Source organism: Poromitra crassiceps (genome assembly GCF_964638095.1).
Source record: "Poromitra crassiceps genome assembly, chromosome: 6".
NCBI classification, from domain to species: domain Eukaryota; kingdom Metazoa; phylum Chordata; class Actinopteri; order Beryciformes; family Melamphaidae; genus Poromitra; species Poromitra crassiceps.
In genome coordinates this window covers 45032939-45046043 of record NC_139627.1, presented here as the reverse complement: position 1 = coordinate 45046043, position 13105 = coordinate 45032939, and the positions used below count along the sequence as shown (strand labels likewise).

At 45.1% G+C, this 13105-nt stretch overlaps 1 protein-coding gene across 1 annotated transcript in view; it reads right to left on the bottom strand.

Moving 5' to 3' along the window:
• The window catches only part of fn1a (fibronectin 1a), a 62521-nt gene that overhangs the window by 19575 nt on the left and 29841 nt on the right, over nt 1-13105 (bottom strand). The window contains exons 19-26 of the mRNA XM_083638958.1: nt 10380-10658; nt 8709-8972; nt 8091-8185; nt 6988-7156; nt 6355-6441; nt 5456-5647; nt 4414-4686; nt 492-606 (exon numbers count right to left, since the gene is read on the bottom strand). Of these exons, the coding sequence (XP_083495084.1) occupies nt 492-606; nt 4414-4686; nt 5456-5647; nt 6355-6441; nt 6988-7156; nt 8091-8185; nt 8709-8972; nt 10380-10658 (1474 nt within the window). The remainder of the gene's footprint in view (nt 1-491; nt 607-4413; nt 4687-5455; nt 5648-6354; nt 6442-6987; nt 7157-8090; nt 8186-8708; nt 8973-10379; nt 10659-13105) is intronic.

Genomic DNA, 13105 nt, shown 5'->3' with positions numbered 1-13105 from the left:
GCGGCCAGCTGCCTTTGTGTGGAGCAGAGCGGAGAGTGCAGCCTGCCGGCCTGGAATCTCTGAGGGCCCGGGGTCTGAATTCGGCCTTAACTACGTTAACTAACCTTATCCTGGAATGCGATTTTAACGAGCCAGTTACATTTCTTTGCATTCTTATACATTACCATTTGCTTTATTTTGTATGTTACATACAAGTGGCCAAGTTATTAGTTAGTTTATGGGCTAGAAATTCTGCCAGGTTACAGACACTAGGCTACAGACACTAGGCAGCCATTTTCTCCATTTCGAAAATGAAGATTGATTGACAGCTGCCATGTCGTGATATGATTGGTTGGGGTAGAAATTTCATAGTGCAATGTGACGTCAGCAAACTGTAGATTACTGTTTTGAATGAAAAAATTAAAAAATGAAAAATCATTTTTGGGTTCAGCTCGTCTTGAAAAGAAGTTCAATTTGTAGAGTTGATCACGTTGCATGGCTTTTATCCGTACCTGATGAGGAAGCTGTTGATGTCGGCGGGGTTGGGGACGCGAGGAGAGACCCAAGTGACCTCCATACTGTCGGGCCCCACCTGGCCGAAGCCCAGATCTGTCGGGGCTGGTACCGCTATGGAAAAACAGGAAAGAGGTTCCATTCACAACTGATTGACAGGGTGTTCAATTTGGCACACAACACCTCAGGCTGCCGGGGGAACTTTAACAACGCTATAAAAGACATGAGGCAGAGAAGAGAGCAAAAACACAGAGAAAATAGATGTGATGAAGGGATGAAAAGAGAAGCGAATAAAATGCTTGAAAGCAAGTGATAACGCCGCCATCTTTTAAACAGGACAGTCTGTGTCTGCCTTTGGAAGTGTGTGTAAATCCCATGCCCGCCGTTTTATGACATCTTAAAAGCGAGAGAACAAACAATGTTTGCATGGGGGGCAAAATGAGCCTCAGCATGACACGATCACTCAACTAAAACCACATGGTCTGCACACACACACACACACGGGCACGCGCGCACACACACACACGGGCGCGCGCGCACACACACACACGCACGCACGCCACTCCCACCACTGACAACACAGCATGCAATGCAATTACATCAGCAACTTATAAAATGTGCTTTGAAGAAGGCTGTGCTAGTGTTAAGCATTACATAATCACAACACTCTCATTTGGTGCTACTCAAATCACAGAATCTCAAAGATATACTGTAGAGTAGGGGTGTCAAAAATAATCGATTATAAGATGCATTGCGATGCGGACGTGCACGATTATGCATCGATTAACAAATATCAAAAATCGATTATTACATTTTTTTTATTTTTTTATTTTTTATAATCAAATAAAATAGAATGTAAGTACATGCAGTTGTTTATTTTAATTATGGATCATAATACAATGCAATTCCAAATGCACTTTTATTTTAAAAGTAGCCACACAGTGAGAAAAAAGAAAGTGAGAAAAAATAAATCATGTATTGCGGAAAAAGTGATGCATCGATTTAAGATGCATCGCGATGCATCGTGATGCATCGTTTAATCGAATCGAATCGAATCGTTGACAGATGAATCGTAATCGAATCGAATCGTGAGGCCAGTGAAGATTCACAGCCCTACTGTAGAGTGCCTAAGCCCTCGTTCACACCATACGGCTAACCCCACGCTGAAGCTACGCAGCGCTGTGGCAGTTTCATTTAGCTGAAGCTACGCAGCGCTGTGGCAGTTTCATTTCGGCGTCCTTGTTAACAGGCAAGAGCGTTCACACCAGCCGCACGCCACGCTGGAGCCACACTGAAGCTACGCTGAAACACACCGTAGCGATAGTTTCAGCTTCTGTTCTATTTCTGCACCCGAGCTGCCAGGCATGAAGTCAATGCAAGTTGTGAGCGGGGGGGAGGGTGAGCCGAGTGAGGCGCTGAGGAAAAGAGAGTGCTTCTGGTGCGACCGGTTTAGCGTGGCGCTCAGCTTCTGTTAAAGAGCATGGAGCAGGGTAATTCCTTTGCTAAATGTATACTTAACCTTGTCCCTATGTCCATTTGAAAAGTTAATGCAGCATTTAAAAAAAAAAAAAAAAAAGTTTGAAAAAAAATATGGAGAAAAACACCTTCCTTTTTCAGAAGGAAATAACAGACTTTTATTCTGTTAAGACAAAGTCTGCTACGTCACAGTGGGGAGTGGCTCCCGCGTGCGTGTCTCCCTCTCCCCTCCCACTGTCGTCAATTCCATGGTCAAATCAGTCGCATTTCAGGACAGATAGTCAGGTCAGGTACGTACGCTAGTCAAAGTCAATCAGTCAGCCGGTCGGTCAGTTGGTAGGTTAATCACTAGTTAGTTTTTAGTATATAGTTAGTCATTTAGTCAGTAGCTGCCTCTCTCTCTCTCTCTCTCTCTCTCTCTCACACTCGGTGTGTGTGTGTGTGTGTGTGTGTGTGTGTGTGTGTGTGTGTGTGTGTGTGTGTGTGTGTGTGTGTGTGTGTGTGTTGTGTACCCGTCTGCGCGGTGACACGCTCTCTCAATTTCAATTCAATTCAATTCAAAAAGGCTTTATTGGCATGGAGAACATAAGTTTACATTGCCAAAGCAAGAGTGCAACAAAACAAAAAGTAACACAATTATAACCGAAAGGTTAGCACAAAACTATAATAATAACGATAATAACAATAATATAAACTATAATGTTAGCCTGTTATAATACAGAGATATGTAAACATTTCGGTCTTGCAAACAAATATGTACATAGGCTAGGTGACAAAGTTTAAATGTTTAAAAATAGGATAAAAGGAGTTGAAGATATCTGTACAGTATGTGTCTATGTACAAGATGTGCAGAGGGCGGACCCTAAGCTTTAGAGTGGTTGTGTCCCATTTATCCTTTTCCTGTCACAACAGCTCACAAACCTTGCTGCTGTGTTAGCGCACTGTTGTAATTCGCCCAGCAGATATGGAAGTTTTTTGGTATCACTCGTGTTCTCAAAGTCCTTATGAGTGTTTGTTATCTCTCTCTCTTTCTCATCTCTCTCACTCGCTCCGGGAGGGAGGGAGGGGAAAGAGCGAGTGGAGGGGCCCTCCGTCAGTCCCCCTCTCTCTCTCTCTCTCTCTCTCTCTCTCTCTCTCACTCGGTGCGTGTGTGTGTGTGTGTGTGTGTGTGTGTGTGTGTGTGTGTGCGTCGAATTACAGACCGCACCTCGGCCCGCCTCCGCTCGCTTGCTTTCAAGCTCCTCCACAACTCTCCGCGGTCCGTTGTGGGCTGTTCCTGCTCTCTTTCACTGTCAAAATTAGCCTGAGGCTCATCATATGCATGTGCATAAACATTTGCTACCTCCTCTTCCTCCTGAAAACCGGCGTTAGCATCCATAGTGTGTGACTGACAGCCCTGACCTAAGTGAGGACAGACAGAGGGACAGACGAGCATGCCTGGCGACTCCCCTTTCTGACGTCAGAGTTTTATTTCAAAATAAAAGCTCAAAAAGTAAAACGACCCCAGAAGTCACTGTAGTGTATATGTAAGTGTCTTAATGTGAAAATCGAGTTCCTCCATAATTCACCTACACATTGACTGATTGGGGTCTCTAACCTGCACCATGCTCTTTAAGCGCTGCTTCTGAATAGCGCCTGGTGTGAACCGAGGCTAAGCCAGGCACGCCCTGTTCCAAGTTCAGCATGGGACCAAAGAGAGTTCATTCCCCGTTCATTTTTCCATCGACGTTTCGAAAAATCCTCATAAATTTTTATTACTAGGTCGAACTAAGTGATTTAGCATTTCACCCAGACCAAAAAAAAACAATGAAAAGGTGCTATGGCCTCTCCTGATTCTGAATATAGCTGAATCGCTTGGTTTGACCAAGTAAAACTCTTTGTGTAGGGATTTTTCAAAACGTCTATGGGAAAATTAATGGGGAATAAAATCCCTTAGATCCAATGCCGGACCTGGAAGAGGGCGTGACTTAGACACTCTATAGCACACATGGGCAAAATGCGGCCCCAGGGGCAGACCTACAGCCCCTGGACCATCTCAATTCGGCCCCCAAGGTCCTCAAAGAAAAACAAAACGACCCCCAAAAACTCAACAAATGGCAGAAGTATGTTAATAAATCTCATCTGCTACAGCCACTGGATTTGTATCACTATTATATCAGGAGATTAACAAGAAATTACCAATCACAACGGGAGAGAGGATTAAAAATAGGGAGACTCCCGCGAAAATCAGGAGTGTAACTTGCAGGTATAATCTCCAATGTGTGGCCCTTCGCTTACTTGATGTAAGTCAGTATGGCCCTCTGGAAAAGAAAATGTGCCCACCCTGCTCTATAGCTTTGGTCTTTATAACTGAATGGTTGTCTAGATTATCTCCTCACTACTTGGAAATGGTGTGAGACGTTGCTTTGAAAAAGATGCACAGTATGTGTGTAGCGTGTATCTTACCAGTCTGCTGAGTGAGTGTGGTGGGCTCGCTCTCCCCGCTCTCCGTCACAGTGACCACGCTGATGTCATAGTCGATGCCGGGCTCCAGGCCGTAGACCGTATAATAGCCGGATGTCGCCTCCACCAGGTCTTCGAAGATGGGCACGCTGTCGCCGGCGGCCACCACCGTGATGCGGTAGCCGGTGATGGCGGTGCTGTTGAGCGGGGACCAGCGCAGACCGATGGTGGTGTCGCTCACGTCCACAAAGTTGAGGTCGGTTAGCTGTGGGACTTCTGCGTAAGGAGGGAGCCAGGGGCAACCAGGGAGGAGGAGCAAGAGAAGACAGCGGAAATACCCAACAACCAAGAGGGAAAGGAGGAAGGACCAACAGACAGACACAGACAGAGACAGAGACAGACAGAGAGATAGACAGACAGACACAGACAGACAGACAGACAGACAGACAGAGACAGACAGACAGACAGACAGACAGACAGACAGACACAGACAGACAGACAGAGGCACACGGAAGCAGTGGTCAAGGTGAGCATTGAAAGCTGCACACTTCCAGTAGAGTGTGATAATCATGATATCACACCAATGGAAGAGTTAATGCCTTCATCCCGGATATATATTAGATCTTGTCTCGTGTGAAGTTGACATTTTTCATTCAATGGAGGCTCTCCATTGAAGAATCTTAATATATAGCCAGGAGACACAGCATCAGGGTTATGCATAGTCCTTACAGATGTATGAGAGATGTTGGCGCTGAATTAGTGCAGTGATACTAGAGCTAGTATCTCTGACTGCTGGAAGTTAATGTCTTTTAAACAATGTTTGCTATTGTAAAAGACTCTTACCTGCCCACACAAAGGTTTCCCAAATAAAATCATGAAATTCAGACCAAAGGCCAGACACTCTAAATACCTACCGCTCATGGTCGGCATGGTCTTCTGTTGTTGGAAACCATTGTATACTCGACTTTTTTAGTGAGGCAACGGCTGTATCCAACAACAGCACTTTGCGACATGTTGTAACCCCAAGATCACCGCTGTAACTCACCTGGCGTGATGGTAGTTGATACAGGAACGCTCTCCATGCCGTCTTTAACAGTGACAACGCTGATGTTGTACTCCACTCCAGGAAGGAGGTTCTCCAGGGTGCAGGAGTTCTGCCCCGCATCCACAAACTCCTCCACGCTGTTGCCCTGCTGCCCATTGGTGGGAGTGCATGTCACCCTGTAGCCAGTGATGTCTAGGAGGGAGGGAGGGAGGGAGGGAGAAGGAGGGAGAGAAAGAGAAAGAAATGGATATCTTACACATCTTACAGATGTTACACATCAGAAGGTGTACCGGTATCTCGGTTTCATTTTCCTGGGACACCGTCGGCCTGACAACATTCATATTTGGCACGGTAACGACGGGCAGTTATCCCAAACAGACAGTGACAGAGTCAGCTATTGTAATTATTAAGTCATTATTATGGCCAATTAGTGATAGCACTACCCACAGCAGCTAGCAGGTCTCTCTCTCTCACACACACACACAAACTGCGACCATTTAGCGGGCACAGTGTTCGCACTAGGAGGCTGCAATTTGGCATGGAGGTCAAGTGTGTGTGTGTGTGTGTGTGTGTGTGTGTGTGTGTGTGTGTGTGTGTGTGTGTGTGTGTGTGTGTGTGTGTGTGTGTGTGTGAAGGTGTCGGGTCAAAGTTCAAAATGCAGGGTGGCAGAGGTAGAATAGGATGGCCTGCCCCTGCCGTCCTGCATTTTGCAAATTCGCATATGTGGTCACAACTATTAAATTTGCTCAATGTGACTTATTATTTGTCAGTTATTTTCCATGCACGTTTAAGTGTGTGTGTGTGTGTGTGTGTGTGTGTGTGTGTGTGTGTGTGTGTGCGCGTCTGTGCGTGCGTGCATGCGTGCGTGCGTGCGTGCGTACGTGCGAGTGTGTGTCTACCTGGTGTCTTGGCTCCATTCCACTGGACAGTCAGCTCTCCAGTGTCTGGGTGAGACTCCAGGTTGAGGTCAGTGGGAGGAGACAGAGCTGAAGATATAAAGAGGATGAAGAAGACCAGGCAGAAATGAGGTAAGAGAGAGGGAAGAGGGTGACATCATGAAGTCCACAATGAAACTGTTCCTACTTGAATTATTTGAACTCACACTGTGACATGGTTAATAAATATCCATTCATGGGCATCTGGGTAGTGTAGCGGTAGATGCCTACACAGTACCAACACGAGGGTCGCATGTTCGAGCCCCTAACCGGCTTGGTCAGGTCTCCATACACATACAGGCCCAATTGGCCATGTCTGTGGTAGGGATGGGATGATAAATCGATCTGCATCGATTCAATGATCAACGATCCGATAGCACCGATAGATGCACAGTGAAAACATTGATATAAATCACCATGACGCCATAAGAAATCAACTATTATTTGTCTATTTTTTGTATTTTGAACCTCTTTCCACATACAAACAATGCGAGCGCCATAGCAGCTTCAAGCACACAAGAAAAAGAGGGAGAGGATGGAGGGGATCAGGAAACACTTGATAAAAAAAAGATGTATACGATTATTCCCCAAACTTACGAGTGACGACGCGGCGCGTGACTGCATTGCCCTGCTCTTGGCCATTGATGACTGGTTGGACGCTGTAGGTGTACTCGACTCCTGGGGTCAGGCCGGAAACATAAATACTTCCCGAGTCAGAGGTCACGTCTCTGGGGGCTTCTCCGCCCTGACTGGGACGCACGGTCAACTGGGGGGAAAGAGCAACACACATATCGTCAGCACACTCGAATAGAACAACGGCACCAGTAATAGACAGGACACACACACACACACACACACAGTCAACATGAACACACTAAGGAGAGAGATGCGCACGCACACACACACACACACAGACACACACACAGATACACACACACACACACACAAGGGTACAGGAGGTAAGGGTCGGAGGTCAATGTGTTCCCAGGAACGTGGGAGCCAGTAGAACATTCTCATCTGTGGTGTGACATGTTCTGACCAATCAGAGGTATCCCTGTGGTCTCTCTAGTTCCTGTGCCAAACCTACAGGGAGCGACACGCAAACCAAAAACAACTGGAATCGCACTAATGTGGTTGCAAGAGCATACAAAAGAAAATAATCTGCCACATGTGAAGACAATTACACAATCCAGTTGTTGACTTTTATACAGAGCAGGAAGAAGCAGGGATCAAACTAATCTAGTGATGAATGACAACTTCACGCAACCCGCTTTTCCACGAACCCCTTGCCCCCCCCCACCACCTACCCACCCCCCGAATCACAACTCTCTACCACCTTGCTTTTCCCTCGCCCTCCCCCCACCACCACCCATATCCCCCTATCCACTCCCCCTACCCACCCCTCCAATCCTGACTCCCTACTACCTTCCTATTCCTAAGCACCCTCTCCCCCCCCCCACCACTCCCCCTACCCACCCCTCCAATCCTGACTCCCTACTAACACCATCCTATGCCTAGCTACGGCCACTTTTCCCACTAAATGTCCATGAGTGAGTGAGTGAGTGAGTGAGTGAGTGAGTGGGTGAGTGAGTGAGTGAGTGAGTGAGTGAGTGAGTGAGTGAGTGGCACTAAAAAAAGGCACTAAGACTCATCTGGACCTTTGACCCCTGAGCTAGTTGAGTTGTTTACAGTGAGGATACCTTGTATCCCACGCGGGGCACTGGAGTCCAGGAGATGATGATGGAGGTGTCGGTCACATCGGTGCTGAAGTGAGGGGCGCTACCCATTGGGGGGTCTAGAGAAGCACACAGACAGACAGGATCACAAGTTTACATTTCCACATAAGCCATGTGTAACCAAATCACTTACCATCTAACCTCACTTAGCGTAACAGTGTCTTGCAAATACTAATACATGAATAGATCATATCATATAAATAGGCCGGGCGCTCTACGCATCTGGACTAGGGTTTGACCAATATGGGGTTTTGAAGCATGTGACCATTTTCATGTAAAAACAAGTTTGAACACTTTCCAAACTTCTGTTTTCCTGCGAGAACTTTACTCTTTGCCAGGTGGAAAAGCCTCTCAAACATCATGGGAGACTGAAACTCATTGAAACCCAGGATAGATAATAACACTCTTAACTTGGTTAGCAGTGAAATCATCATTTTCATCAGGTTTTTATTATAAAAATAATAAATAATAAAAATGAATGTGTAAATAAATAAATAATACACGCAGGCACACACACTATTCTGGGTTGACACACTGGCAGTGAACTGTGAACCAGTTTGTGTGTATGCATGTGACACTCACTGGTGGTGAACATGGCGCTCTCTCCTTTGCTCAGTGTGTTGTCTTGCTCTGAGTGCAGTCTGGCGGTGTACAGCGTGTCGGGCCTCAGGTTGAGCAGGGTGTACTCGGTGAGGCGGGCGGGCAGCCGCAGCTGCTTGGGGTTGGAGCCTTCGATGGTCAGGAACAGGCGGTAGCCGGTGACTTTGGCACGGGGGGCGTACCACAGCATGACGGCGCTGTCCTCCGTCACGTTGGCAAAGTGGATGTCTGTGGGGTCATCGGGCTCTGGGAGTGACAGATAGGATACGGTAGAGACAGTTACTGTAGCTGTTTACGGTAGAGACAGTTACTGTAGCTGTTTACGATAGAGACAGTTACTGTAGCTGTTTACGATAGAGACAGTTACTGTAGCTGTTTACGGTAGACAGTTACTGTAGCTATTTACGGTAGAGACAGTTACTGTAGCTGTTTACGATAGAGACAGTTACTGTAGCTGTTTACGGTAGAGACAGTTACTGTAGCTGTTTACGGTAGAGACAGTTACTGTAGCTGTTTACGATAGAGACAGTTACTGTAGCTGTTTACGATAGAGACAGTTACTGTAGCTGTTTACGGTAGAGACAGTTACTGTAGCTATTTACGGTAGAGACAGTTACTGTAGCTATTTACGGTAGAGACAGTTACTGTAGCTGTTTACGATAGAGACAGTTACTGTAGTTGTTTACGATAGAGACAGTTACTGTAGCTGTTTACGGTAGAGACAGTTACTGTAGCTATTTACGGTAGAGACAGTTACTGTAGCTGTTTACGATAGAGACAGTTACTGTAGCTATTTACGATAGAGACAGTTACTGTAGCTATTTACGGTAGAGACAGTAACTGTAGCTGTTTCGTTTGCAAGTTCATTTATTCATGCGCTCAGGTTGACCTTCATCTGCTGGGTACAGCATTCTGTTGACAGCAATGTTGGGCAAGTTACTTTCAAAATGTAATATACTACATATTACTAGTTACTCTCATTTGAAAGTAATGTTACTTTACAATGTTACTGTCTGTGTAGAGTAACTCGTTACTTATGACACTACTTTTGCATTACTTTCACCAAAATAACGGCAGTAGCACAATGACATCGGAACATCCCGAAAGATCATTTCAACTGTCCAAATTTCTAAATGTTATCCTTTGTTATTGTCATCTATAGTGGTTATTTGCAGCAAAACACACAATGTCATTAGGAAATGATTGTATCTTTCTTTAACTATGTGCTTTGATTGAAACAGAAAATGTAACTCAATTTGTAACTTGTGTTACTTGACAGAGTAACTGGTATAATATTACTGAAATCCTATTGGTAATAAGTTATATTACTGAGTTACTGCTAAAAGTAATATATTACATGTAATATGTTACTTTTGTAATGAGTTACCCCCAACACTGGTTGACAGCGGGAAATGTCCGTAAGTGGGTAATGGACTTTTTCTGGTGGATACCAAACACACATAATTAGATTTAAAATTAGGGCCCTTATGTCCATGTTCTGGGGCAAAACTAAATCTAATTTGTGTCTCTTTGTTTGTATGTGTGTGTGTGTGTGTGTGTGTATGTGTGTGTGTGTGTGTGTGTGTGTGTGTGTGTGTGTGTGTGCGCACGCGTGTGTGTGTGCGCGTGCTTGCAGGCCTCTGTCATACTCACTAGTAGGTTGCTCCCCCACGAGTGGCAGACTCTCCTCTCCATTGTGGATGGAGTAGACACTGAAGCGGTACAGGGTTCCTGGCAGTAGGTGTGTCATTTCAACATAGGAGTTCTGACTGACAGGCAGAGTCATCTCCCTCTGGGGTGTCCCGGTCTCGTCCACAGGGGCGACGGTGACCCGGTAGCCTGAAACCTCGTCGCTTGCCGTGGACCAGGTCAGGGCGATCTTAGCATCCGACACCTCGAAGAACTGCAGGTTTGTAGGAGAAGCCACCTCCTCTGTGGACAAGGAATGTGGAATTAAACTGTAATTCTTTGTACTATGCCTCTACCTACCTACACAGGTAGTGCAAAGCAAAGAGTCAGGCTTTGCACTAGGGCTGCAACTAACGATGGTTTTCATTATCGATTAATCTGTCGATTATTTTCTCGATTAATCAATTACCGTAATTGTTTGGTCTATAAAATGTCAGAAAATGGTGAAAAAATGTCGATCAGTGTTTCCCAAAGCCCAAGGTGCTCTAATGTCTTGTTTTGTCCACAATGTAAAGCTATTTAGTTTACTGTCATAGAGGAGTAAAGAAACAAGACAATATTCACATTTAAGTAGCTCGAATGAGAGAATTTTGAATTTCTTTCTTAAAAAATAACTCGAAACGATTAATCGATTATCAAAATAGTTGTCGATTATTTTTCTGTCGATCGACTAATCGTTGCAGCTCTACTTTGCACACATTTATTATGATGAATTAAAAATAATAATGATGATAGACAGTACGATGATGAGTTTCCAATGATATCAAATGTTACCATAGATAAGAGAACATGGACTGAGGAGTTATGTCGAGTGCAGGATATAAGGACTTCAGACATTTCAGTGTTGATGTAGTGGCACTGCCTTAACAAAATGCAGAATGTATCACCCAATGCTAGTCTCTTGCAATGCATGAGATTTGCTGTTTAATTTAAGGAGACAACTTCATATAGTCAGTCAAACGAAGTACTAAAATCACTGGATAATGTTTAATATTAAGATATTCTCAGCTACAATAGGTGAACTTATGAGGAACTTAAATTCAAATGGAGCCCAGATGTTTAAAGTATTTCAATGACCTCATCATGGCTGAAAAAAATGCATACCTCATTCTATATGAATGCAACATCAAAACAAAAACCTAGTGTTTGTTGTTCCAAAACATTTACTCCCACAGCAACCGAAGCCCCACCACACCGGCCAACCAACATGCAAACAAAGTCCCCAACTGTTACGTTGCAGGATCTGAAATGTTTTGAACTGCCTAGATGGCAGGAGGATGATAAGCAGCACACACACCTCTTCACTCAGCAAAGTAACCTGAGGAACGGACAGAGTGCATGGAAGAGGGAAGGGTTAAACAGCTATTTGGCTTGAGGAGAGGGGAGGAGAAGAGGGGGGAGAGGAGAGAGGAGAGAGGAGAGAGGAGAGAGGAGGAGAGGAAGAGAGAGGAGAGAGGAGGAGAGGAGAGGAGGAAAGGAGAGAGGAGAGGAGAAGATGATAGAAAAAGAGAAGAAAAAAGAGAAGAGAAGAGAACCACCCGAATAAAGCTGAGCTATCTGAAACGTGGCATGAATCTTGCGACGAGCCATTCCAAACTTGAACAAGATTCAGAAACTAAGCTCAAAATATCCTGACGTCACACGACTACACACAGAGAGATAACGGAGTGAAAAAATAGAAATACAAGGTAGAGAGAAGTGGAATGGAAAATGTGCAGAGAGCGAGAGAGAGGTACAAAGAGAGAGGTACAAAGAGAGAGGTACAAAGACGGCTTCAGTTAGAAATGAATCTGAGCAAATAAAACAAGGTCAATGTCGCAGCAGCATCATCATGCCACTCATCACAGCCAAACAGATCCAGGCGAGAGAGGAAATAACAACAGAGTAAGTGAGACAGGTAGAGAGAGATATGGAGAGAGGGTGGGTCACACGAGGCCTGGAAACACACAGCGTGGGGTCATAACAACATGACGTCATCATGCACAGCCCAGAAAGACAGGGAGGCAGGTTTAGTCAAACTCAGTCTGACTATACGTAGAGTGAGCTGAGGCAGGTGGATACAGACAGAACTCAGTCTGACTATACGTAGAGTGAGCTGAGGCAGGTGGATACAGACAGAGGCAAAGTCAAAATAACAAAATAGTGCCAATAATGTCATGCCTCTGAAATACACATAAAGGTGGTGAGAGTTGAGACCCCCGGGACAAAGAGTTGGGTGGATTAAGGTAGTCTGGTCTGAGTGTGTATATATATAGGCAAAAACTACACATACAGAAAGTAGGGTTGGGTTAAAAAAAGAAATCGGATACAAATCGATATCCATTTGAAGGAACTTGAATCTTGAATCGGGGAGATAAAGACGAAAGATACAAAGATGAAAGAAACAGATGGATGGTTGACTACCAAGCCCTTTTTTTTAGTCTATTTGTCAAATAGTCCATCAGCCACAGACTCGCTGCTCTCTCCAAAGATGGCAGCAGCACACACACTCACCTAGGCCATATATCTTTATTATTCCACTCAGGCTCCACTGCACAAACAAATACGCGCGCGCACACACACACACACACACACACACACACACACACACACACACACACACACACACACACACACACACACACACACACACACACACACACACACACACACACACACACACACACACACACACACACACAGTTCCAGCA